The sequence below is a fragment of the Phalacrocorax carbo genome, chromosome 15, assembly GCF_963921805.1.
Source record: "Phalacrocorax carbo chromosome 15, bPhaCar2.1, whole genome shotgun sequence".
Lineage (NCBI taxonomy): Eukaryota > Metazoa > Chordata > Aves > Suliformes > Phalacrocoracidae > Phalacrocorax > Phalacrocorax carbo.
Window position 1 is genome coordinate 5311390 of NC_087527.1, and position 25581 is coordinate 5336970.

At 53.6% G+C, this 25581-nt stretch overlaps 1 protein-coding gene across 1 annotated transcript in view; it reads right to left on the reverse strand.

The window, feature by feature from the left end:
• The window catches only part of RTN4R (reticulon 4 receptor), a 79168-nt gene extending 55851 nt beyond the window's left edge, over positions 1-23317 (reverse strand). The window contains exon 1 of the mRNA XM_064466377.1: positions 22788-23317. Within this exon, the coding sequence (XP_064322447.1) occupies positions 22788-22809 (22 nt within the window). The 5' untranslated portion in view covers positions 22810-23317. The remainder of the gene's footprint in view (positions 1-22787) is intronic.
• Positions 23318-25581: the final 2264 nt, after the last annotated feature.

A 25581-nucleotide genomic window follows, 5' to 3' on the forward strand; every position in this document is an offset into this window, starting at 1 on the left:
GGTGGAGCAGACCTTCATGGAGCTAAGGATCATCTCTGACCTTCCAGCTTCTGACCACAGCGCATAGTGCTTGCCTTAAAACCACCTTCAACAGCATGATTTTGCAGTGTGCAAGAAGCGACCCACATCACAGAGAGCCATGCCCACATGAACTGCTATCCACGCAGAGAAGAGGGAGACAAAAATCAGAAGAGCAGGCTCTAGGAAGGTCTGCACATTGTCCAGTGGAGACCTGGCTGAGCAGAGGACCTTCACCATAGTCTTCAGAGTGCCCTTCTCATGAGCCTCTGTCCAGGCCTCTCCCACAGACACTGCTCCAGAAGGTCTGGATTTTCCCGCAGGAAGGTCTCAGGGTGCAGAGTTAGCACTGGCTTAGCAGATGGGCTGCACTGGTAGCACTGGCCCAGCCTGGCCCACGACAGGCTGCACTGCAGAGCTTGGGACAGAGGAACAGGCAGGGACATGGTCCCACCTGCCAAACCACAGCCCTCAGAGATGCTCAGCATGTGCTGCCCCACCTGCAAGGCTGACAGATGGGTTATTTGAGGGTGCTGTTCCTCATAAAGCTCCTTTCTGAGAGCACTGAGGCAGTTCAGCTCAGGAAACTAGAAGAAAACACAGAGTGCATAAAGATGGACCTGCTCACAGCAGGCACAGGTCCTTTCTGCAGCTTAGTCCATGGATCACCTTATTGTAGTATGGGTCTGTGCCCATGGGCACTCTCCACTGGTGTCCCTCCAGGCCATGCTGGGGCTTGGCTTGAACCTCAGGTGAGAGTGGTTCTCCCATGCAGAAAAGTGCTGTGACTTCAAAACTCTGAGATGCAAGAAGTATGAAAAGCCAGTCAAGGTCTCATCCTAACGGCCACCCAGGCTCAGGGAATAACTCTTATCAAGTCAGAGGACCACTAGCAACGACCCACCACTGTTTAGAAAGACCAACAAGCAAGACCTGCTCAGCCATCCTACCTGCATCAACCAGAGGGCTCCAGGGCCCTGGCCTCAACACTGGAGATGTCCACCAAGCCTTCTGCTGCCACCCACAACACCCAGCTGCTGCCCTCTAGCCATGGGCTGCAGCAAAGTCTCCTAAAACTGTCTCCAAGCTAGCTACAATATTAACGGAGCCATAGAGAAAGGCGTATAAATGCCCAGCCTCGCTCAGCTGAGGCCACTGATAGGAGCTCAGCAACTTCCAGTAGATCCCACATCGGAGGGTGGTTCTCCCACAGCGACAAAGCTGCCAAGGAACAGCACCACTGGAGAGGGACTAGGAAGGGTCCTGATACAGGCTCTGCTGCTCCACAGACATCTTCCCCACCACAAGACTGAGATGCTCTGCTCCTCCAGAGACCCTGCATCACGCTAGCAAAGCAAGCTCTTGCAGACCAAGGTCCTGTGGACCACAGAGCTGGAGCACACTGAAAAGACCACCCTCTCCTTGCTATTAAACATTAATTCCTGCACAGCCTCCACAGCAAGGAATAAGGCTGCCTCATGCTAACTATGTCGGCCTTTTCAAATTTAAAGCTCTTGCCGCAAACTTGTCCTTTGGCTCGCAGTGGGGAATCCCTGCTGGCAAGGGAAGCAGCTAAGAAAGCAGGCAGAGGTGCTGCTTTCATGTACAGCAATAGGACGGGATTTTGTGTCCCCTCCGAGGGACCTAATTGCACAAGAGTCTCACACACACACACACGCACACACTCCTCTGCAAATATAGCAAGCAAAGCCATGGCTGAGAATAGCAAGCATATATCAAGCACAAGCTGGGTCATCTCTGCTTTTAATTGTCTGGATGGTTTGCTACAGGAGGGAGGGGAAAAAAAAAACCCACCACTTTGCTCTCAAGGATCCAGCTCTGTAAATGGCATTATGCCTTGGCTTGTATAGGAAATTTTACAAAGCTCAGTTGAAGGAAAAACCTTGACTTGTACAGTGAGAGATAAAAATCCTGAGCGTTCACAAATGAATGTACCCATCTGCTGTGCACTGTATTATCTCTCTCAAAAAGGAGGAAAAAAAAAGAAAGAAAGGAAAAAAAGAAAAAAGTGAATTGAACTTTGGATGCTTTTCATTTCCCTACAATGTGCAGCAAACTGTGATTCCTATTCATTAAGAGAGAAGATTGACATTCATTATAGTGTGCATTAAATTCCTCATTCTTCTTCTACCCTCAAAATTAGTCTACAGAGGGTAGTAACTAGTAATTTCTATATTGAATTTCTAGTAACTACAGTGGGTTTTTTCTTCCAAATAAGCAAGGCAATTATAATAAGACACACTTCTTCCTGAAATGGTAAAACAGGCAGTGCCATTTGAAATCTCTGTTGCTTTCCTTTACAGCTGCAGTTAGACATGTGCACAATGTGCTCACATGTTTGCTCCTGAATGAATTTTGGAAGAAATGCCTAAACCCCAGAGCACAGGCTACTCTGCTGCAGTTGCAGCACTCACCCAAAATGTCTTCCAGCTCTGGATGCATGTACCCACAATATATTGTCAGATACGGGAGACCTGTCCGTCCTGTCACACACACGTGGGCTGCAGCAGGGCAGTTACAAACGCGCCCATATTCGCACCGCAGGATGCTACGCGTGCGAGAACTTTGCGGCCCAGCTCCCTGCAAAAGTGCCTTGAACACAAAAAAGCAAGGAGCTGGCTCCCCCATTGTTTCTTCTTCCTCAGGTGAATGCCACAAGAATTAGTCCATCCATGATGCCTTTGCTGTTCCTTCACTGCTGGCCAAACACTGCCAGCTCACGAGGACAACAGCAGGCAGAGCACACCGCTCTGCTCCCAGGCACGACCCAGCCCCAGGGGCAGGGTGCTTGCAGGGACCCCACCAGACTCACGGTCCAAACCCAGCTCCAACCCCCATCTCCTCGACTGCACGTGGGTTACCCCGCTCTCCCCCAGGACTGGACTGTCTCATGTGTAGCTTAGCCACCACTGAGGTCTTTGTCTCTGGAGATGTAAAAGAGGTCTGGCAATTCAGATGAACGTGATCTCAGCAGTGCCATAAGGATAAGTAATTAGCGTTTGTGATTTTAACTAAGCAGCCCCATCTCTCCTCAGACGGCAGGGGACCTGCAGACGTTACCCACAGATCAGATATCCCACGGCAGACGTGGAGAAGCAGACTGTCTCCAGAGCCAAGCATAGCAGCATGAGGAAGATGGGATCAGGGACAGACACCCCTTCATCCCCACAGCTTCTGATGCTGGACATGTGTCTTGGCTCTACAGGCTGGTGGCAGGGCCAACCTCTGACGGTGCATTGAGGGCCACCCACCTTCTACACAGACTTTTTAGCCAGCCTGGGGAGAAAAGCACATGGGATGGAAAGCCTCTGGCCCTGAACAGGGCCTGGCTCCCCTTGCCTTCCTCTGGAGGACATCCAGCACCTCCTGCCAGGCCGAAGCACATCCAGGAGGCAAAGCTCTCCAGGCAAAGCCCCATGCTCTCTGCTCCAGCCCACGCATCCTCCTCTGTGTCAGATCTGATGGTGCAGCTCTGCTGCCCCAGCACTCCTCAAACAGCTCCTGAGCTGCAGATGTTGCAAGAGTTGTTCCCCCACGCCTGGCTGGCCATAGCCTGATGAAGAATTTCTTAGAAGGGCAGATGGCATGGGAGTATTATGCAGTGGTGGGCAGACATGCTGGAGTGCTTGAACCCGGTCAGTAACCTGTGAAAGACCCATCAGCACACGCAGCCCCTATGCAAAGCCCTCTCCTACCCCCCATCCAGCCCTTTGATGATGCTGTGGGTGCATCGAGGCCACAGGACAGCTTTCCAGCAGAATGGATGCCCCAGTCTTGGGTCACTGAAACTGGACCTGTCACCCTCCCTGGAAACGGAGTTACAATAGATGGTGGTGGCTGGAAGCCTTTAGCATAGGTATCCGAGGAGGTGGACTGGGGTGACCCCCTAGGGTCCCCTTGCTGGGATTAAGGGACATGGCCACTTAGCGTGTTGCACAGCTGCCTCCAGAACAGCTGGAGATGGCTGAGTCAGCACGGCTGGAGAGGTTTGTGTAAGTGCCATCATCACACAACCCCCCTGCTCCTTTCCAACCCGCCCCACTCTTTGTCTAGATAGCGAAGCCTGAAACCAGACAAACTCTTTTTACAGAGACACAGCAATTCTATGTATTTTGCTATTTTCAGGCCAGACTCCAAGGTCCCGACATCTGTCCGTAAGGGACAAACTCACGGCTGTTGGAGCTGCCCTGCAAGGCACCACGGGGCCAGGAGACGTGGCAGCATGACATGTGCTCACCCAGGAGAGGGCATGGTCAGGAGAGGCTGCAGGTGCCAGGAACAGACATTAAAGCACACAATGGGTTTATGAGGGGCTGAACAGTCTGCCGGCACAGCCAGCAGAAGACAGATCACTATTTCTGCCCCGGGGCAGGTGGAGAATAGAGTCTATTATAGAAATCACATGTCTGGAGCCTGTCAGGGCTTTAAGATACTATCTGAGGATTATTTAGATTTTGCATCTTTCCCTGGCAAGTTCTCCTGTAGCCCTGCTGATTTGTGAGCGCAGCACCCAGACACTTGTCACACACGTTGCCTCATCAACCCTCAGTTGACACAAATTGGGAGTACCGCAGGGAGTGAAAGGCAGTTTGGACAAGGCATGCTTCATGATGGGCTCAAATGTCACATTATCAGGATCAGCCAAGTAATAAACCTTGTCAGGGACATTCAGACCTCTGAACCCACCAAGCAAGGGACAAATGCCTTCTTGCTCCTGAAGAAACTGCACCATCAGTGCCAACACATGCTTTAGAAAAAAGCAGGCTACCTCCTTTTACTGGTTTCACTCCCACCCAGTAGTAATGCTATGTCCCTCTTAGCTGTTGCCCTTGATGTCCTAAAGGCAGTGGAGACCAGGAAAGCCCAGGCCATCTGGTAGAAGAACAACATGGAGAAGAGGGACAGAGGAGTAGGTCTGTCTTGGCCTGACACTTCGCCCCAAGGTACGGGCATAGTAATGTGCATATCACAGAAGTGGGTGACACCAGCAGAGAATCCGTACCTGGGAGAGGAGATGCTTCCTGGAATGGAAATATTCCTCAGTGAGCTACTGCAAAAAGATTTGGAGACAAAGGAGAGGAAACTGCTCCATGTCTCTCAGAAAGCCTGCGGACCCTCCTTGCCAGCTCCCAGAGGACAAGTGGGTGATGAAGCCCCAGTTCTCAGGACCTAAGTTCCCTGAAAGAACAACCCATGGGACTTCCTTGAAGCAGTCCATCTGCAGCGGGGCGATTCTCTGCATAGCTTCCCAGGTACATAAACCCTTAACTCGGTACTTGAGTTCCCCACCCAAGAACCCACCTCCTTCTTACATCTGTGTATTAAGCACACCCGCAGCTCAAACCCCAGCATACTTTCTCTTTAGGCAAGTGAGGACCTGTGTAAATAATCCAGCATCTTTCAGCCCAAAATGCCTGTGTAGCCTTGGCGCGGGCTGTCTCTTCTGGCTATATCTGGTACAGGATGTTTCTGTTGCCGCAGAGGCTTGAGCCAGCGTCCCTTGGGTAACACCCGCCATTGGCCATATGCTCTCAAGTGGCACGGGACAGGGGAACCCATCCTTCCACGGCTCTCATCTTTCCAACCACATTGCCAGGACAAAGACTGTGATGCTTTTTCAGTCTTCAAGCAGCCACAGGGAAACATCTGGCAAAACCAAGGGCTATCAGCTGTGAGACCAGCAGCTTTCCGGTGTGGAGTCTGCCATGGCTCCCTTTGCCGCACTGCCTTGCCCCTGGGGGATGGGGACTGAGTGGGCAGCACCCTCCTCACCTTGTCTCATTGCTCTGCGACTTGGTGTCCATCCCTGTCCAGTGTTCCTCTCCAGTGCTCACAGCCCTTCTCCGGGAGACTGCTGTGTTTACTGTTTATTAATTAAGGAGATTTTAATACACCTTTTGATGGATTTGTAATGGCTCTTATCTGAATTTACAGAGAGTTGCAGAATACATAGCAGAGCTTCGACACGCTCTTAATTAGCACCCAAGCAAATAAGAGCACACTAGATCTGGAAATCTTCAGGGCCTCACACTCCCCTTCTCAGAGCCACTGGAGATGTGAGTATAATTTCAAACAGTTAAAGCTGCTTGGAAGGGCACCTCCACAGTATTTGTCATCACTTTCAAAACCCGTATTTACTCTCTGCTGTTTCCAAAAACCCCTCTGGGAGCTGGGAAATGAATCTATTTTCCTGTTGAAACCCATCACATGGACATCCTGCCTTGCTATTTTTAGGGATGCTTGTGAAAGCAGGCTGCACTCTGCTCTGTTATTTCAGGGTCTTGCTAGCCTGGAGCTGCCCAGGCTGGCTGTAATCAGAGGGTCCTGGACAAGAGCCCAGCTGCACACCTTGGCTTGTTCTTTGAGAGCTCCTGCTCTGCTGACCCTGAAGCATTTGTCCTAAACAAAGACAGATCTGTACTGGCAACTGTAATAACTCTGCAAAAAGCTGCAGGGAACAATCTGCACCAGGGCCACATGATCAGAGCCATTCAGAGTGCTCTTCGTGTGTATTCTGCCTCCCCAAAGCCACACCTGAAGCTGGCACAGACCACATAGGTATGGAGGAAACGCTGCAGAGGTAGGCATATCCACACTGGTAGGAGCTCACAAAAGCAACAGAGCTGATGTGGGAAGAAAGGCTTTGGCACGGATGGACCAGCAACCAGGGCAAAGCCCAGGGATGTTAATACAGTCTTTGGTTATTCACCTGTGCTGAAATCATCATCTTTGCACAGTCGCTCCTGCCCACACTGTAATCACATGGTTTTTTTGCTCCATAGGTACCTCCCAGGGGCAGCCTGTAAACTCAACCCTTCATCTTAGTCTCTGGTCTGAGCTAGGATAGTCCTACCAGTCACTGCTAGCTTTGACAGCTGGGATTCCCCTCAGCTCGTTGTTGCACATTCAGCCAATCAGGGAGCTCCCTCCTGCCACAGCAGCATCGTCTGGATCCAGCCCTGCAAGTGCTCCCCTCCCTCGAGGCAGAGGAGCCCTCTCCGGCACTGGCTCCCACGAGCCGCTCTCGCTGCCGCGAGATGTGTCACTGCTGACAGCTCCCCCCGCCCAACACCCAGCGACGGGGACATAATCCTCCTTACGTCACTCAGGAGCCAGCTCAATTCACCGAAACATGTTCCACCCATCACATCATATCGGTTCAGGGCAGCTTCTGCTGACAGCAAGGCAGAGCATGTGAGTTCCCAGTGCTCCCAGAGCGCGGGCGCTCCTGCTCGCAGGAAGCACCTAAAGACTCCCTGGAGGACCCAGCTCCCCACGTTGCCGGCCAGCTGGATGCATCCCCGGAGACACAGCATGTGCCACAGATGCCCACTCCCCACCCAAGACCAGGCAATCCCAGCTTGATGCCCTGAGTGACATTTCCCAGGAAAAGAACAGCACGGTAAATGCAAAGGTTAAATCTGCATATTTCCCGGCGCTGCTCTGAAGAGCCAGACAGTTGTTCAGCATGAACTGCTGCCAAGCCGCCACACAGGGAGCACAAACAGCCTGCGCCCACTAGGGCCGAGGGGCCCTTTCAGGCAGCACCGTGCCACTTCACCACAGTGGCCTTTAGCTCTGAGAGGGACCAAACCAAAGGACCACAAGCAGTGCAGGGCACGAAGTTTTGGCCAGGCATCTGTAGAGCGACCTAGGGCACCGAGGAGGAAGCCAGCATTGCCTCCGTTACCCCGTCTGAGGAACGGCCAGGACTGGATGCATCCTGGAAGGAAGCAATGGAGGCACTTCTGTATTAACTAGCATGACATCTGCTTTCAATAGTGTGCCTGGGACTGTATCACTCCAATAATGTGTCCAGGGAGGCCACAAAGTCCCACAAAAAGCTCCAAAGGCTACAGGCTCAGCAAAATGCTGTACATTAAATACTCTTTACAGTGTGTGCAGAAGGACCATTACAAATTAAAATGAACAAGCTGCAAGTCAATCACCCGACAGGGAAGGGCTGGCTTCAGCTAAGCAGAAGCAAAGCAGCAGTCAGGGAGGGCTGTCAGTGGGAGAGGGCTCAGGCTCAGCCACAAGCTACTAAAACACAAGGAGAAACTCTTTGACAGCACACATGGCGACAGAAACAGAGGGCCTCCCCTGAAGTCTGGGCACAGGGCCACCCTACCGCACCCGCTTCCCAGCTCCGCAATGCCATGTAGCTCAGCGTCAGTCCTTCAGCAACACTGAGCAATACATATCCGCCATTGCTAAACGTGCATTCAGTATTCATCTTTACCTACCACCTTTTGTTTTCCAAGCCTTGTTTCTGCTCCTCCAGATGTTTGTGTTATGCTTTGAAGAACATCTCCTCAGCAAGCTCCTCTGAAGCCAGAAACCAAGGTGGCAATGCTTGAGAGGTAGCAGGTCGTGAGGATGTACCTGCACCCAGAACCACTGGGTGAGGAGAAAACAGGGTCCAAAGAGGGGCAGCGCTGAGGTTGGTGGCACCAGCTGCTGGTTTTCCAGGAGTGCCCTGGCAGGCACTGGTGATGACCCCTCTTTGCATTCCTGCAGGCAGGAGGGCTGTCTCACAGCCTCAGCTCTCCTCCATCCCTGCCAGAAGTGGAAGAGCCTGCAGGCTGGCATTGCTAGATATCTCCCTAAAAATATACATACATGGCCTTTGCTGCACCTTCTGCGGACTTTCGGCAGGACCTTGTGGGCGGCAGCTCGGGAGGACTCTCCTGCTAGTGAAACACTCTCCTCCTACGCTTTTCAGCATGTTGCCATCTGGCTGTTGTATCAGAAGCAACAGCCAAGCTATCCTCCCTGTGCCGTTTGTCACCGTGCTTTCTCCTATATACTGGCCCATCTTTTCCATCTCCCTTTGATGCCAAGTAGCTCCAGCCCCGTTGAGCTCTCTTCATGTCAAACTTACTTTGTGTGCTCAGTAATTTAAGTCTTTTTTGAGAGAAGAGGGTAGAAGGAGCCACAATTCTGCAAGACAGGAGGCACCGCTGATTTACATACAGACCTTCCCTTTTCTCTTCATCCAGTTTTTATCTCCCTTCACACAAGCTCAGATTCTGGCTGCCAGAGCCCCACACCAGGACGTGCGCCAGGCTCCCAGCTGCCCCGCAGCCCAGTGAGGACAGGGAGCACCCCTATGCTTTCCTCAGTGCTGAGCCTCCTGCTCCCGCAGCTCCAAAACCATCAGATCACACAGGGCTCAGCCCCTGCAACAGATAGCAATGCTGACCGCTGCCCAGATGCGTGGCAGAGCCTGTCATTAGCCTGCATTCAGCATAGCCATTTGTTTAATTATTTTTGTTCTGTCTCTCTGATTTTCCTGTCTCATTTGGGTGACAAGCAAGCTGCAGCCCCTTCCCCTTCATAAGCTGTGTGCTCATCCCATGATCATTTTCACCCCTGCCCCATGATAGAAACAAAGGCAGCCCCTCGTGCAGCACTCACCGTGCCCCGCTTGTTTGTCCAAACACGCGTATGGCCTCTGCTCACATAGCCCCACATGCGTGCGCGTGGTATCATGCATCCAGGCACGTCCACACCCTGTGATGGGCATTTTGGTCTTACGACCATGCATACAGCCTCATGGTCCAGAAAGGCACGGAGAGCCCCTGCAAGACTGCATGAGTGTGCGCTTGGTCTGAACGATTGATCTTGCCCATCACTTCTTCCTTCCCAAGCATGAGAGGTTTGGGGGAAGCGGGAGGGGGGAGCTGGGGATCATGCGAGCTGCTCTGGCAAGCTGACTCCAGCCTGAGCCAAAGGTGGGTCAAGGCTTTTTTACAGGAGCTGTCGGGGTACACTTGCAAACACTGCTCATCTCCCTTTCCTCTCAGTCGATTTTGACACTCACAATGAGGTGCAATTTTCCTTACTGCGTCATTTAGCTCCCATCATACTGAGAGATTCCCGTGCCATTATAGCCCTGTCTCCCATTATCACTTCCCACGTCTCCCGGTGCCAAGTGTCAGGCTCATTCCTTTAATTCACAGGATCTCTCAGTTTTAGAGAGAGCAGTAAATGCCTGCTCTGCCCCAGCCCTGCACGCAGGGAGAGTTCGCACGTCTTTTTTAGCAGTGCAGCTCTGCATTCCCCAGGTTCAGAGCAACTGGACCTGGGACCTGCAGCACTGCAGGCCATCAGTTTGCCACATCTCGTCCCCTGGGGATGTTCGGTCTGCATTTGGTCTCCTCTCAACACAGGGGTTGTGGGGACAGGCAGCGGGGAGGCAGACGTCATGACTGTCACCCTCCTCTCCGGACAGGACAACGATATGCTGATGAGGATTTATCAGGAGGGGCTGCGTGCCTTGGTCACACACAGGGGCAGCGGGAGCCACTGGCCTGTGGCCTCTCTATGTCACACGCTAAATCATCTGCCTGACAGCAGGTCGCCAGCCGAGCCAGACCTCGCGCCCCAGCCAGGCAACCCGTGCTCTACTCGCTGACCTGTACCTTGTCTGCATTGCAGCACAGCAGTAGAGGCCTAAGCTCAGCTACGCCCATCTTCCACTGGCACACAGCGAGTGGAACAAACCCCAAACTCATCACTGGGGTTTTTTTAGGAGTTTTGCCATCAGCAGTTTCCCCCCACTGAGCCTTACAGGGTGGCTTTATGAGCAGGAAACAGGGCACAAATATGCATGGCAAGGGAGTCATGCTCAGATGAGCAGCAGTGAAGCCCTCATTTTAGGAAGAGAGGAGCTAGCTGGAAAGGCCCAGAAACCCAGCCAAAACTAACACAGCTCAAACACTTCCAGAGGGTCCATCTCAGCTGCAGCAAGAGGAGGGAAGAGAGTACAGGCAGGGAAGAGTCTACAGCACACAGAGCGATGCCTTGGCTGGTACCCGCTGGATGTTTGCCAATAAAACAAGCTCAAAAGGCAGGCACTGAATACGTCAGAGGGTTGGGATCCCCCTCCAGCACCGAAGGCACAGACCTTGCAGTGCAGGGAGTCCCGGGGAGCCCAGCACAGCTCCTCTCAATGCCTGCCAGTCCTGCAGCCCATCCATCTCAGTGCAATCCCAAGACATTTCATATAATGCTACACAGGAGGCTGGAGCAGGCAAAATCTGTTCTGGGGGATCCTTTTAACAAGAAAAGCATGCCAGGTACCCCTGGGTGAGGGGCAAGTCCAGCTCTAACACCCACACAACACGCACCGTGCCACTTGCCACCAACTCACACACACACCGACACATAGCTGGTCCCTTTCCCACATGCCAGCTCCCAGCAGCAACATACTGGCTGCCACCTCTCCCAAGGGAGAGCAAATTCCCTGTCCACCTGATAGGAAAGTGCTGCGCAGGCTGCCGCCACAGATACATCTTCTCCGTCAAAAGCGTTGTGTCTGCAAGCCCCAGGTGGACCCAGGTTAAGCCCTCCCAAGCTCCTAGTAAATCCAAGGTCCTCAGGAAATAACCAAGCAAACTGCTTTGAAGATGACTTTGTCCCTGCAGCACAGCTGGCCACCCAGAAGCTTAGGATTAATTGTAAGCCTAGCAAAACACTAGGAAAGCCAAAAATAAATACAACAAAAGAAGAGCATTTCCCACTGGAAAGCCATGGCCAAGTAAAGTCAGTCTCTTCTGGGCTGGTTCCCAGGAGGCAGCTCAGATTCATTTATTGTGCCGCTCATATAAATGTCTCTCTTTGGCTGTGCTGCTCCCATAGTGCTCCCTTCCAACCTGGGAGAAAAAGGGCCCATTGTTCAGACACAACGCACTCATCGAGCAGGAAAGCAGAGCCCGGGCAGGCGCGTTGCTCGAGCACCGGCAACAACCCCAGCCCCGCACCGAGCCTCTTCCCAGGGCTTGGGACCACTCTCTCGCTGACCTGGGGACACGTTTAAATAACTGCTGCCTGATTTCCAGACACGGCTTTTCCCTCGGAGCACAGCCAGTGCCCCAGCAGCAAACAGCATGTCGTGTTAGAAGCGGCTCTTCCTAAACAGACCATGCGAGATGGCTCGAGTGTCTTGTGGGTAACATCTAACCCAAAGATGTAACCTCTTCCAGTCTCAGGTGCAAGCCACAGGCCCTCGGCCAGGCTCGGACTCCAAGCCTCAGCTGAAGTCTCACTTCACTGCTTGACTTCTGACTGCTTCAGAAATTGAGGCTTAAAGATGACACGCCAAAGCTCGCAAGACGACAACCCCATAATGCCCAGACAGGCTGGGCTGGCAGAATCCCTTTGCTGCCTCACCCAGAGGGCCTAAAATTCATTTTGTGGATTGAAATTGAACCAGCCAAGCGAGGGATTTGGCAGCTGTCGGTCTCCACAGAGGAACGCAAATGGGGGAGCAAGGGCTGGGGTGGGGCGATGCCGCCCACCAGCCCAGCCTAGGCAGCTCCCCAGGGACTTCGCAAGCTGCCCTGCACACCAGTCTGGCTGGGTGCATGGGCAGGGAGCATCCCACACCACGGGCAGGGAAAGGCAGCACCATTCTCACACCGAAATCCCGTGCTGGTCATGCACTGCTGCTGGTCTCTGGAAACAGCTGGGCTGCTCTGCAGACCTTTACATACTCCATGAACACCCCAGGGCAAGGACAGCAGAGGGGTGTTAGAGGAGCAGGGCCAGAGCCGAAAGGCAAGGCAGGCGTGTGACATGAGGAGCCAGGCAATGCCCTCCGCCCGCTTGCAGCTCCCAGCTCCTGCAGCAGGTGACCGGGTCAGGGGCAGAGACAGCAAGGCAATGCGTGCCTGCAGCAGGTGACACCTGAGCAGCAGACGGGCTCATCTCTGATTTTCAGCCCAGGGACACCCCTGCCCTGAGTTCAGGTGACAGCAGATATCAGTCTGCTCTCGCTGCTGATCCCCCTCCTGCCTCAGCAGCAGCTGCTATCCCAGCCCGTGGGTGGTGGTGGTGGACAGAAAGCAGGTCCAACAGGCCATCTTCAGGTCCAGCTTCCTCGTGGCAGAGCAGTTTCCCCACCATCCATCACTATGCATGTGGTTAATGCTACTGCCCAGGACTGAGAGCTGCTGTAATTACCATTATTAATTCCCCCCTCCCTTCAGGATATATTAACTGCAAATTGAGAAAAGAGGGAGGGAGAGAAGTCCCTGGACTTTATAAATCAGCTGCTGACAAAGAACCAACGTCTGCACTTCAGTGTGTGCAGGACGCAACCCCAGAGCGTGCCCAGCACCACTCTCCCTCCCACCGGTGCCTCCCCTCCGCTGGCTCCTGGCCACCTCACCGCAGCCCCCCCACCTCCAGCTCTGCTTGCTGAAGTAGACCCTTGTTAGCAAAGGCCGAGGGACTTGGCTGCTCTCAATTAACACCACTTCTGCCCAAACCAAGCCAAACGTTGACTGCACAGGCATCCAGGAACAGAAACAAATGCCCCAAACGCAGCTGGCACAACGCACGTGGGAGTCACTGAGGGGCTTGTGTTTGCAGTTGCATCTCTCCAGTCAGCCATACCCCTTTAAGGAAAGGTCATAATTCAAACCAAGTTTGTTAAGCGGAGGCAAACCTCAGCTACTTTCGTCTTCGCCTGAGTTAAAGCCAGTCTAGATGAAGGTGAGCGGGGACAGAATTAAACAAACCTGTGATATGAGTGCCGGCGTGGACCCGAAGCAATGGGCCTTCACAGTGGCCAAGGTCCCCACAGAGCTCCCAGCCCTGCTGTTAGCAGAAGAGCCAGAGGAAGCCATCCCACCTGAGCTTACAGAATGAAAGCTGCCAAATCTCTTTCAGCCCTAGGATGCTGAAGACCCTCCTCCTGCCCCCAGGGCAGCCATTTCCAAAGCACCACCCCCGAGCACACTCCACAGCTTGCAGAACTGCATGTGCACAGTTCAGGGCTGCGGCTCATCGCAAGCGCAGGGCAGCAGCAGAAAATGCCACGCTCCTGCAAACCCAGAGCAAGCCCCTGCGCTAACACTCAGTGCTATTACTCCTGACAGCAAAAGTGGCCTGAACAAACGGGCGGGAAGACTACCGCCAGTTTGAAGCCTGCAGGTTCTTGCAAAAAGGATGCTGACCTGCACAGGAGGACGGAGTGCACGGTGATAAAACCAGAGAGGCTTCACTGGGGACGAACAGCTTCAGAGTGCCCTCCGGACCAGGACACGGATGTTCTCGCGCAGCCCGAGGAGAGGCGGTGAGCGGTAAATACAAGCCCGCATCGCAGTACCCACCTGACAGAACAGGCCGCTGTCAAACTGTGTGGGTACTGTGAGCGACAAGAGCGTTCCCAGCGCACAGACTCATGCCTTTCCTCTGAAGGGAAAGGGACAGACAGCCCTCTAGTGTAAAGCCAAAGCCAACCATGTTCGCACGGGCATGGAAAGCACTAATCGCAGCCAGATCCAGGCTGGACGCGTGCGCTTGGGAAGGGACCTGCGCCCAGGGAAGAGGGTTTTGCTCCCCAGCTGCTCGCGCGGCAGCTTCCCACCACCCCTCAGAACATGCCGATGCCGCGGAGATGCACAAGCCCTAAAAGTCTCGGTGGCTTTCAGGTGGTCATTTTTCTCTGCAGAGACAAATACAGTGTTAACAAACTCAGTATTTGCTCTTAGGATTTCAAAAGATGCCCTTGGTCAGAGGAGGGTATGTAGCCTTCACAGCCTGACACCAGCACTCGCAAAAGGCTTCTGAAATCCCGGCTTGCCCGGCAGCCGATGGCATGTCTCTGACAAACCCCGCCATGATGCCTGGAAGCACGGAAAGCTAAATTTGGGGCCTCCAAAGATTTTTTCCTTTCCTCTCCCTCCTCCTTTCTGCTTAAGAGTCAGACTGAGTTCACATCTCTTCCCTGCACACGTTGCTGTGTTATGCACATGGGGTATTGTACATGGCGTGGACCATCACTCACAGCCTTAAGAAAGACGCACAATTAAAATCAATATTTAAAGTCATCAAACAAGCACACACCAATTTTAACAGCCACACAATTCACTCTGACATAACGACGCAGGGTGCAGAGTCGAGAGCTGTGCTGGAGCGCCAAGAGCACAGTTCTGCCCACAGTCTTCAAAATTTAATGAAAACACACCAGTTTTAAACACTTCCCCAAATCCAGCTCACAAAATCTGTCACTTTGATGTGAATGGTCGCAGTCTTAGACTAATCAGTCACTTTTACTTTCTCTTTAGTAGTTAAAGACGCAAATGAACTCCCAGCAAACTGCACAGCTTCAGGAGAAGAATTTAGCAGCCAGATGGTTCTTGCAAAAGACTTTTCTTAACAAAAAAAAAAGAAAAAAAAAGTTCACCCATTTCCCCAGTGAGCAACACACAGGAGATGATCTGACACATCAGCAAGCAATTCCAAACTGTTACCTTAGAGCATCACTTCTACCATAGAAGTGCCCCTTCTTCCTAAAACCATCATGTCGATTATAATTATCACTACTAACTGATCAATTAGTACAAGTCCATGCAAGGCACTATAATTATCCCCTGAACTCAGGGAAGAAAAGAAAGCATCAGATTTGAATGCAAACATTCCTTTGTTTCCAGCGGAAGGCGCAACACAGGGAGATAAAAGAAAGCACAACTGTTAAAAAGGCAAGAAGATTCAAAGAACCATCTGAGGGAACGTGTCAAACTCCCACAGGACGGAGCAAAGCTGTGACGGGCTGGAAACCCCCATCCAAGCAGTGAACTTCACTCCACTGGTGTATTTGCATTTGCTTTCTCTGGGCCTTTTTTTCATCTCCATGCAGAATTGCAGCTGTGGATGGGGATCAAAGCACAGCTGACAATAAAGACTCTCCAGACCTTCACGGACACCTCCTTGGATAAAGTACAGAACTGCAGGACAAGAAAGTTTTTCCGAGTCAACTCCAGAAAGTAAACAGCAAAACAGGTACCATTTGGCAAACGGACTTTGATCTACTAAGGATGCTAATGGCGGCAGGAAGCAGGCAACCCATGTCAAGGACTAGCTTCTCCTTAGCTGTCTGGACTGGAACTTGGGCAGCAGCATGGGGAACAACAATTCAGCAGGGTGATGTGAAGAAGCCAAGTTCAGGATGGGAACCCTGGATTTCCTCAAATATTTCTGACCCACTGCTAAATAACGTTTCAGTACAGTTAAGAAACAAATTCATATGCAGGTAGGCATCTGTTTACCTAAATGTCCAAACCTTTTGAATGAGTGGAAGAGGAACAGTGTTAAGCAGCACGTACTTGGTACAAGAAGTACATAAAATTCTGCACCTGCAACAGAATAACTCCATGCATCAGTTCCAGCCTGCAAACTGAGTAGCAGTCTGCTGTAAATGGCCTGGGAGCAACGCTGGACACCAAGGTGAATATGAGCAAATGGTTGCTCTCACTATGGATACAGCAACTGCAGCCTGGGCTGTGCTTGGAGGAGTGTGGCCAGCAGAGTGGGGGAAGTTACTGCCCCTCTGCGCTCAGGACTGGGGAGGCTGCGCCTCGAACACTGTGTCCAGCTGTGGTCCCCAGTCCAAAATTAATGAGGGGAAACCAAAAATGTCCAGTGGAAAGGGAGCGAGATGGTCTGAAGCCTACAGCATACGTCCTACCAGGTCAGGTGGAGTGAGTCAGGATGGTTGGGCCTGGCAAAGAGGAGGTGAAGGGGCAATCCAATTGCAGCCTACAGCCACTCAAAGGCAGTTCTAGGGATGACAGAGCCAAACACACCTTTGTGAGGCCAGACGACACAGCAAGCAGCTGTGCCGGAGAACTGCGGTTTGGGAGGTCCGGCTCAGACGTTAGGAAAAGCTTTTTGATCAGCTCCAGTGCTGGGAAAGGCCAGCAAATCTCCACCATCGGAGGTTTCCAAAGCTTGGCTAGAGAACGCCACAGTGGACCTGATCTGGCATTCGCAATAACCTGCTCAGGGTGGGGGTCTGGACCCTACAGAGGGCCCTTCCCACCAGCACCTTCAGGATGCTGGAATCTGGCCCTGCTAAACCATGGCCTCAGACAGGTCTCTGCCATTGCACCATGTCCAGGAAAGGCTTCCAGCACAGGGTGCCTTTGAGGACTAAAGAGTTTCCGGGAAATTCTGCTTTAACTAATATTGATGTGGGACACCGTGCTGACAGCTGTAACCAGTATACAGAAAATAACACCCAAGGGCTTCATCCCCAAATGCAGTCAGAAAAGCAAGCACACAGGTGCAAGACAGAAATGTCTGGAAGTGTCTGTTGCCTTACTGAGTGTCTCTGCCAGGGACCCTGACTGTGACCCCCACTCTCATGTCCTCCTTGGCATCTCCCTCAACGCCTGCTCCTGAATTCACAGAGACAACTACTTACTCCCATCAAGCATGGACCCAGGCACTATGAGCATCGCCACTCCCGCTCCGCCACTGCCATGCCCAGTGGGACAAGAGGTACCCTGACTATGCCCAAGGCACATGGGCCACTCGTGGTCCTGACGCAGGCCAGGTGACAAAGCGCTTGCGCAGCCTTGGCCAGACAGGCCAAGAAGTCCAAGCGATGGAGGAGGAGAGGAAATCTCCATGCTTGGAGATGACACTCATCCTTTACAGGACAAGCCCCTGAGAAACCTGATCTAGCTTTGAAATTAGCTTTGCTTTGAGAAGGAGGTTGGTTAGATACCTCCAGATGTCTCCCCCAAACTAATCTATGATCTTTAAGAAAGCAGAGAGGACCCTAACACTGCTGGCTGCCTGGGGGAGAAGGGCTGCAGCCTGCTACTTGCCAGTCATCAGGCTGATGCCTCAGACTACTGAGCTACCAAGAAACCATACTAAAAATCACAGCATTGGAGTACTTTCTTGCCTCCAACTTCCTCAATGTTTTGCACACACTCATGTAACGCTTCTGCTTTTGTTGACAACCAGGAAGGCTACAAAATATATCTCAAGTACTTTTCTTATCCCCTGATTCCAGGAGCAGACACTTGAGAGGGACCATAAATACTGCTATTGATCAGCTCCAAGCTACAATACAAAGGTTTTGAGGAAGGCAGGCCAGACCAGAGAGACAAACCTGCTGTTGATGCTGCAACACCCCTAAGGAGAATATCATCGGTCTTGTCACCTGGCACCGTGTCACTGGTAAAGTGATCGGCAATTGCACAGACATCCACGTTTTAGCTTTGGACTGACCGTTAAGCATATTCTGGGTCTCTCAGGAGGCAACTCAGCATCGCTCGCCCAGCGTTAGAGCTGGAAAAGCTGAAACTAAATTACAGAAAGTCTCATTGACCTGGTCAAGGATACAGAGAAGTCAGAAGCAGGGCCAAGACCAGACTCCAGAAGCCCTGACTTCCAGGGGCTCTCTAAAAGCAAAGTAAATTCAGTCTGTGCAACACCACATGCAGATGTGTTCTGCCTTACATACAAACAGGGACTTTCCATGCATGCTGCGCGCACACACCATAGGAAATACCTGCGTCACTTTGACGCCACTCTGCTCTGAGTCGAAAAAACATCACTGAACACCACCATAAAGGTTAATCAGCCACCCAAAACTCAGGCTGCTGCATGTCCCGACACCCATAATAAGACACCAGCACAGGCTGAGCTGAGTTTGCATGTTTTAGCAAAGTCTGTATGAATTGCTTCGGCATCTCTGAGCAGACATGGAAGGATCCACACTTTGCTTCTTTTAGCTGATTATGACTTTTCGGTACAATTGTCTCCTTTTCCCTCAGTGTCTGGAAACCTCCAGGAGTTGCAACCACAGGCACAAAAGGGGTGGAGAGGCTTGGCGTTCTAGATCACAAGCCTCCCTCCTCCCTCCCACACCTCTGCGTGTGTCTGTGATGGAGAAGCCCTGAAACCCTGTTACTCACAAATCCCAGGCAAATCCATCGGGCTCTGGGACACAGCACAAAGCTTTACACATGGACAGGAGGGAGAAGCCCCAGTGCAATTCCCAGCCCCTGTAGGGACCATACTGTGATGCTGCCTTTTACGACACCTCTTTGCAGTTGTACAGAGTACTCCTATTCCACCATGTGTATGCCTCCTGCATAAAAAAAAAAAACTCCAAACCCTCTTTAGGAACATCAAAAGAGGAGCTTGGCACTCAGAGATATGTCTTAATGAAGGTGACAGCAGCAGAAAGCATTTCAAATCCAAGGGGAAGAAAATGTACACCTAATTAGACTGAATCGTTTCTTCACCCTTTGGTTCCGCCTCCGGCTGGATGCGCAGGGTGAATCCTGCACTGGGACTGCAGCTTCAGCCTCTCCACCAGGACTCACCCTGCAGCACAGCGGGACTGAGCTGCGCGAGCAACTGGCACAGCAGCCATGTGCAGGCTCAGAGCAGAGATTAGAGCTCAGCTCTTTGCAATCTTCCTTGTCCTGCTTTGCGCTGAGGCTCAGGCTCAACTGATTTTCCTTCTCCCTCACGGCTCAGGAGGATGGGAAGGGAAGGAAGGCACTGTGCTTTCCAGGGTAGGCAGCAGCTCCCCACTACCACTGTGCATGCAGGGAGTGTAGCAGTGTGCCCAAGAGCTGGCCTCAGGAGCATCCTTCCCCTTCCCTGCCCCCATCTCACAGTCTCCCTTGCTGCTTCCAAGCCGAAGAAGGTGGAAAATTCACATAGATGCCGCGGGATTTTGCTTATTCCTTTGGAAGGCTTAATGGCCAAAGTCACCATCGGCGTCAGAAGAAGATTACACAGGCACAAGGCCTTCGTTACTAGCACACTGATTGTCAGAGTTACCAAGGCTCTGGGGGGATGCGAGTTGTGGAACCCCACACCCCCTGCCAGCTTCCAACTCCATGGAGAGCCACCAGGCCAAGTGTACAGATGGACAACCAGTCCCCTGTCCTGTCCGTCCAAGCCCCCTGAGCACGGCAGGTAGCAGACGAAAGCAGGGCGAGGCGTCTCAGTTGTGTAGCAAACTGCCCCCTTCCTCGCTTTGCTCCTTCCCGCCGCCCACTCCTTTGCACTTAGGAACAGCATAGGATCCCAGGAGGTTTTTACGCAAGCAAAGCCCAGAGCATCTGAACACAGGATGGAGGTAATTAATGAAGGACCTGGCTTGTTAAGACAGGACAGCCACACTGGTGGTGAGCAGCACAGGCACATGCTGCCCACAAGCCACAGCAGAAGAGAGAGCAGCGGCAGCTTTCTCGCCGTTTCTAATTAACTTATTTTCTGGACCAGCTTTCTCTAGCGCTCTTAGTGGGGAAAACATCACAGAACCAGCAGGAACACAACGACATCTGCACTGACACAACGCCCAAGCACGGAGCAGCGCAATGGCACCTCCACCTTTGTGCCCTGATATTCCTCTTTAGAAAACCTCTCCAAACGCAGCCTTTGATGGCCCCACAGAATATAGTTCTGAGGTATGCGCTGCCTGGTGGGGAAGGAGGGACGAAGCCCAGGAAATGCTGCAGCCCCTCGATACAAAATTAACATTATACAGAAAGGAAATATAAAATAAAACACTGATAAATGGCGTTTTCTCTCAGGAAAAAAAGCTGCGCTCACATCAGTGATAGGTAGTCTCTGAGCTTGGTGTAGGTTCTCATATTACAGGGTTTTGTGTTAGGTTTTTTTTAAATAAATTTCATAAAAGAATAAGTATGGAAAGACCTCTTTCAATATAAATAGTGTTAGTAAGGCAGTAAGTGCTGAGAACACCAGGTGAAAGCTCTGCCTGTCAAACTGCCCCTGGTGGCTATTTCTGTCTTACAAGGCACTTCAAGTATCCTGGCAGCCCACGGTGGGAAGTGCAGTCCAGATACAGTAGGATGGTCACTCATCTAAACATAATCTCCCAGGGTTCATAAGGACTTTACAGTCACACCTACCAGCAATCCAGGCTACCCAGCCTCTCCCAGGAACAATTCATAAACTGCAGGAAAAAAAAAAATAATTCAAACCCAAACCCCTCAAAGCCTTGTTCTATAAATAAAGCCGTTGTAACACAGTTTTTATATTTCATTATCTTCTGTGTTGTTTCACATTATGCTGGTAGCAGCCAGCAATGTCAGTGTATGGAAAGAGCTGTGCTGCAGCAGGATCGTGAGCGGCACGGGAGAGGCTACCCTGGGTGCCTGTACCACACCCATCACCTGGATACCGCTCTGCACAGCTGACAGCCGTCCTACAGCATCTCAGCAGACAAACAGCCCACACCACCAGCTCGGCTCCAGGAGTCTCTGCACAGGCACGCAAACGCTGGGTTCAAATCAGTGGGTAACCCATGCACCAGGCTACGGTGCAGCACATAGCAAATGGATGCTGACATATCCGTGTCCCCTAAGGGCCCGCAGGAGAAGATGTCACTGCAACCTGCTCCCAGGGTGGTTCCCAAACAAGAATAAATTGGCCATTTCAGATTTAAAAATGATACCAACTCTCTAAAGGAGGTGGTGTGCCATTTGGATCAGAGCTTGGAAATGTCCTTTGATCGTCACAAATAAATAAGCCGGAGTGCCCTCCAAAATAGAAAGGGAAAAAAAAAAAAAAAAAAGAAAGAAAAAGATATTTGTGTCGCTGATGGGAACAGGAAGCAATCTGGAGATGGCACACACAGAAAGAGACTCCGTGCATGCCAAACGCTCCCTTGACCAGCAGCTTGGACAGCAGTGGAGCTCCTACAATGGGTTGATCACTTGAGTTAAAAATTGCAACCCATGGGCTGGGTTTCCAGTAAACACACCTGGGTGGCACATGGTTCTCCGAGTGGTCTGAACCTGCAGCATGTGCTCCTCCAAATGTAGGTCTTTATTTCGGGTTTCACCCGGAGCAACTGCAAATGGCCAAGCCGTGAGTGTACAGCGGGGCAGCTCTAACAGCAGCCGCAGCCCCCGGCGGCTGCTGCCAACACAGCCCCAGCCCCAGCCCTCCACGCCGGGAAGCAAAGGCTATCGCCAGGGCTGCAAAAGCAGAGGAAAAAAGGACTATTTTCAGCCTGAGGATCCGGCTGCACCAGGCCGGCCTTGCCGCATGATGTGTGCCTCTGCCCGGCGGGGGCAAGCTGGCGTGGGGGTCCCCCCCTGCACCCCCAGGTCTTCCCAGCCTCTGGCTGAGGCACAGGGCTGAGGCGAAGCAGGAGGGTCCCGGAGGGAGGGGCGCTGCGGGGTGCACTCGCCGCACCCCGGTAGTCGCCGTCCCTCCGGGGCACCCGGAGCCTCCCCAAACTTCCCCGGCCGGAGGCACCCGCAGGCGGCCGGGCCCGGCGCGGCCCGCAGCTCCTCCGCCGAGCTCGGGGAGCGGAGCCCGTGCTGCCCCGCCGGCCGGGCTGGGAGCGGAGGGAAAGCCGGGCTGCCCCCATCCCCGCTCCGTGCCCCCGCGGGATGCGGGCTTGAGAGCGCGGGGTGCCGCTTCCCCCGGCGGCACTTTGCCTGCTGCAACTTCGGGGGGAGCCCGGGCACCCCAAGGCCGAGCCGAGGCAGGGGCCGGGGCCGGAGGGGGCTCAGCCCGCTGCAGCCGTGCCGTGCCGTGCCGGGTCGCAGCCCGGTGCTCGCTCCCCCTCCGGCCTCTCCTCCGCTCCTGCAGGCGGGGCGCTCCCGCTCCGCGCTCCCGCTCCCCCCGCGCCCTCCCCGCCGCCTCTCCCGGGCCGAGCGCCCGGCTCCCGCCGTGCCCCGCCGGCCGCGCTCAGCCCAGCCCAGCCCAGCCCCCGGGGTCCGGCCCCTCTCTCCCCCGCGGCAGGACCTGGCCGCTCCCTCCGACTCCGCGGGAAAAAAAAAAAAAAAAAAAAGAAAAGAAAAAAGAAAAAAGTTGCAGCGAGAGAAGTTCCCGGTGCGGTGCGAAGTTGGGGACGTGGCCGCCTCGCCCTGCCCTGCCGCCCCCCCCGGGGGAGCGGGGGAGCCCCGGCGAGGGGGGCGACGGGACGGGGACGCACCTACCTTCAGCTATCGCCCTCTTCATCTTAGGGGTAGGGGAAGGCACGTCTGGAGGCGCAAAGTCGAGCGGCAGCGGTACAATCCTTGCGAAAGCGGGGCAGATCCGCGTGCAAAACTTCAGCCCGAGCGCGGAGCGGCGGCGCACGGGGAGGGGGCTCTCCCAGTGCCGGCGCCCTCGCTCATCGGGGGAATGAGCAGCCCCCGAGCTGGAGTCAGCATCCAGGCGAGGCTCCCCCTCCCTGCCTGCCTGCCTGCCTCCTCCCTCCGTCCGTCCGTCCTTCCTTCCTTCCTTCCTCCCTCCCGCCCGCCGCACGCACGGGGCCGGGCTGCGGCGGATCCCGCGGCGGCAGAGCCGGCGGCGGCGGCGGGGAGCGCGGAGCCTGCTGCACTGTATCCCGGGAGCGAGCGAGCGGGGCGCGGGGATGGAGAGGCGATGAATGTTTTATGGGATCATGTGGTTTGACGCGAAAGGAATCAGCCTAGATCGGATTTACTGGCTGGAGGAGTGAGAGGGAGGACGGGGGAGACGGGCACGGGATGGATGGAGGGAGGGGCCGCTCCGGGGGCAGACGGAGCGCGCAGGGGCCGCTCCGACGGCGGCGGCTCCGCGGCGAAGCGCCAGCGGTGCGCGGCCGCGGCCCGGGCACGGCTGCGGGGGGCCGGCAGGCTCCGGGCGGCTCATTCCTGGAGGAGAGGTGCCACCTAAAGGAAGCCGCGGATAGGGACGCCCGGGCGGCTGCGGGCGTGGGGCCGGCCCGCTCCCCCCCGCCTCCCGCGGCCGGCGCGCCCGCACGGCCCGGCCCGGGGCCCCCCCGGGGGCTGCCGGCCCTCCGGGAGGCAGCGGAGCCCCGGGTGCCGGAGGGCTCGGCGGGCGGTTTCTCCCCCTGCCGTGGTCCCCTGGAGCCGGGCTGCTCTCCGGGGCGGCGGGAAGAGACACCTGGACCCGCAGCGCCCCGTCCGCTGCGGTGGCGAGGCCCCATCGCCAGGCTTTGCTTCTGCTGGCGCGGAGCTGCCGCGTTCCCCGCAGGAAGCCTGGTAAAGGCAGGCCCTTGGGCAGAGTCCGAAGGAGAGCGAGCTCTTCCTCCCCTCTTGCGTGCCTGAGCCCTCTCGCCACATCCCAGCCCCGCTCTTTTGGGATCTCTCTCTTGTGTGCGGGAAAGACAACAGCTTACCTCAGTTTACCCACAAAGCACAAGGTTTACACTGGTGGTGTGAGGCAGGGTGAAGCTGGCTTTCCCATCCTCCTCAGCCCTCCCGCAGGCTTCCCTTCTTCCCTGTCCTGGAGTGGACAAGTGCCTTCTGCATAGGCGGCTCCCATCCGCAGTTGTCCTGGGAAGCAGAAAGACAGATTTTTATTGAGTGAATTCATTTGCTCAGTGGGGAAAGGAGGAGGGAAGGATGGTGCCAGAGAAAGCCACACGTCTTGAACATGAAGACATGGTGGCTCTGTCCCTGCTAGTGAGAGGTTTCAAACTGCTGCCAGACACGTCTATGTATCTGTGTCTATGGACACATAGGTATATGTATGCAATTGAATATTCATTCCTCTCTTCCAGCTTGTCACCCAAATATTGACCATCTCTAGAGCAGCTTGCACTCAGGGCTTGTGTCACAACCACATCTCTTGAGGGCCTACCCAGGGTGCATCTTTCTCTGTAGGCATTTTTCCAAGATGAGCCAGGAAAACAGTTTCTCCTGTGTAAAACAACCCATCTCATCTCACCCAGAGATCTGTGGACTACTTCATGCTAACATCACAATCATCTATGGAAAAAAGAAATGCAACCAAAGGAAGTCCTAACTGGACATTTGAGCCAGATGGAGGTAGTTTACCAAGTGTGGACTTTAATTATGCAAACAGCCTCAGCTGTCCAAAGGTACCAGGGAGGTCTGGCTTCCAGATGTCTTCAAGATATCCTTTGCTGATATTTTATTACTGATTCACAACCCAAGTGTAAAAGCAGAGCCTAGGAAAGGCTGTTGTGAGGATATATGGGTAGAAAAATACAAGCAGTGTGCTGGAGGAGGGCTGAGATGCAGAGCTTCCAGGACCAGAGCAGGAGGGCTGCAGCTGGCAGAGCTCTGGAATAGGCCCCAAGTTGGGATCTGGGGGTCAGAGCAGGACCTACCTCAACTGCAGATCTTTCAGGACCTTCAGTGCCACCAGCACAATAGAGATGAATCTGACTTTTCTCAGGACAGGGCGAAGCCTGCCGAATGCAGCCACGTTTTCATGCAATAACACCCATCTTCCAAGGCCTACATTTTGGGGACTTGCTGAGAAACAGTTGGAAGCAGGATGTACTTAGAGGAATGCACAGGAAGGCACAAATGCTGGTGCCAGGACTAGGCATGTGGAGCGCCTGCGGGATGCTACCTCCAGAGCTTGGCTCAGAGCCAGGACGGTGTGGCACCAGGAGCCAGGCTGGGGAAGAAGCATAAAGGGGGAGTTATGAGGGCTGTGGGGTACTGTCTTCTACTTGGCTAAGCTCTGTGGGTTCAGATCACAAAAAGGGGTGCAGCTAAGCCTGTCCAATTATGCATCACCTTGTTACCTTGCCTTACAAACCTTGTAAACCTCTTCACCTTGGTCAGACGGTGTGCCTTCCCCTGCATCAGACTTCTTAGCCACTGACCATTCCAGTTCCCCCTTCTTCTGCTAGAGTTTTCAGCTGCAGTTGTCCACCTTTTGAAATTCCACCTAAAAATGATCCAGGAGAACTGTAACCACCCAGACACCCTCTAAAATGGTCCAAATGTAAAGGTATATCCTAACGCCTTGAGGCCCTCTCCTGCA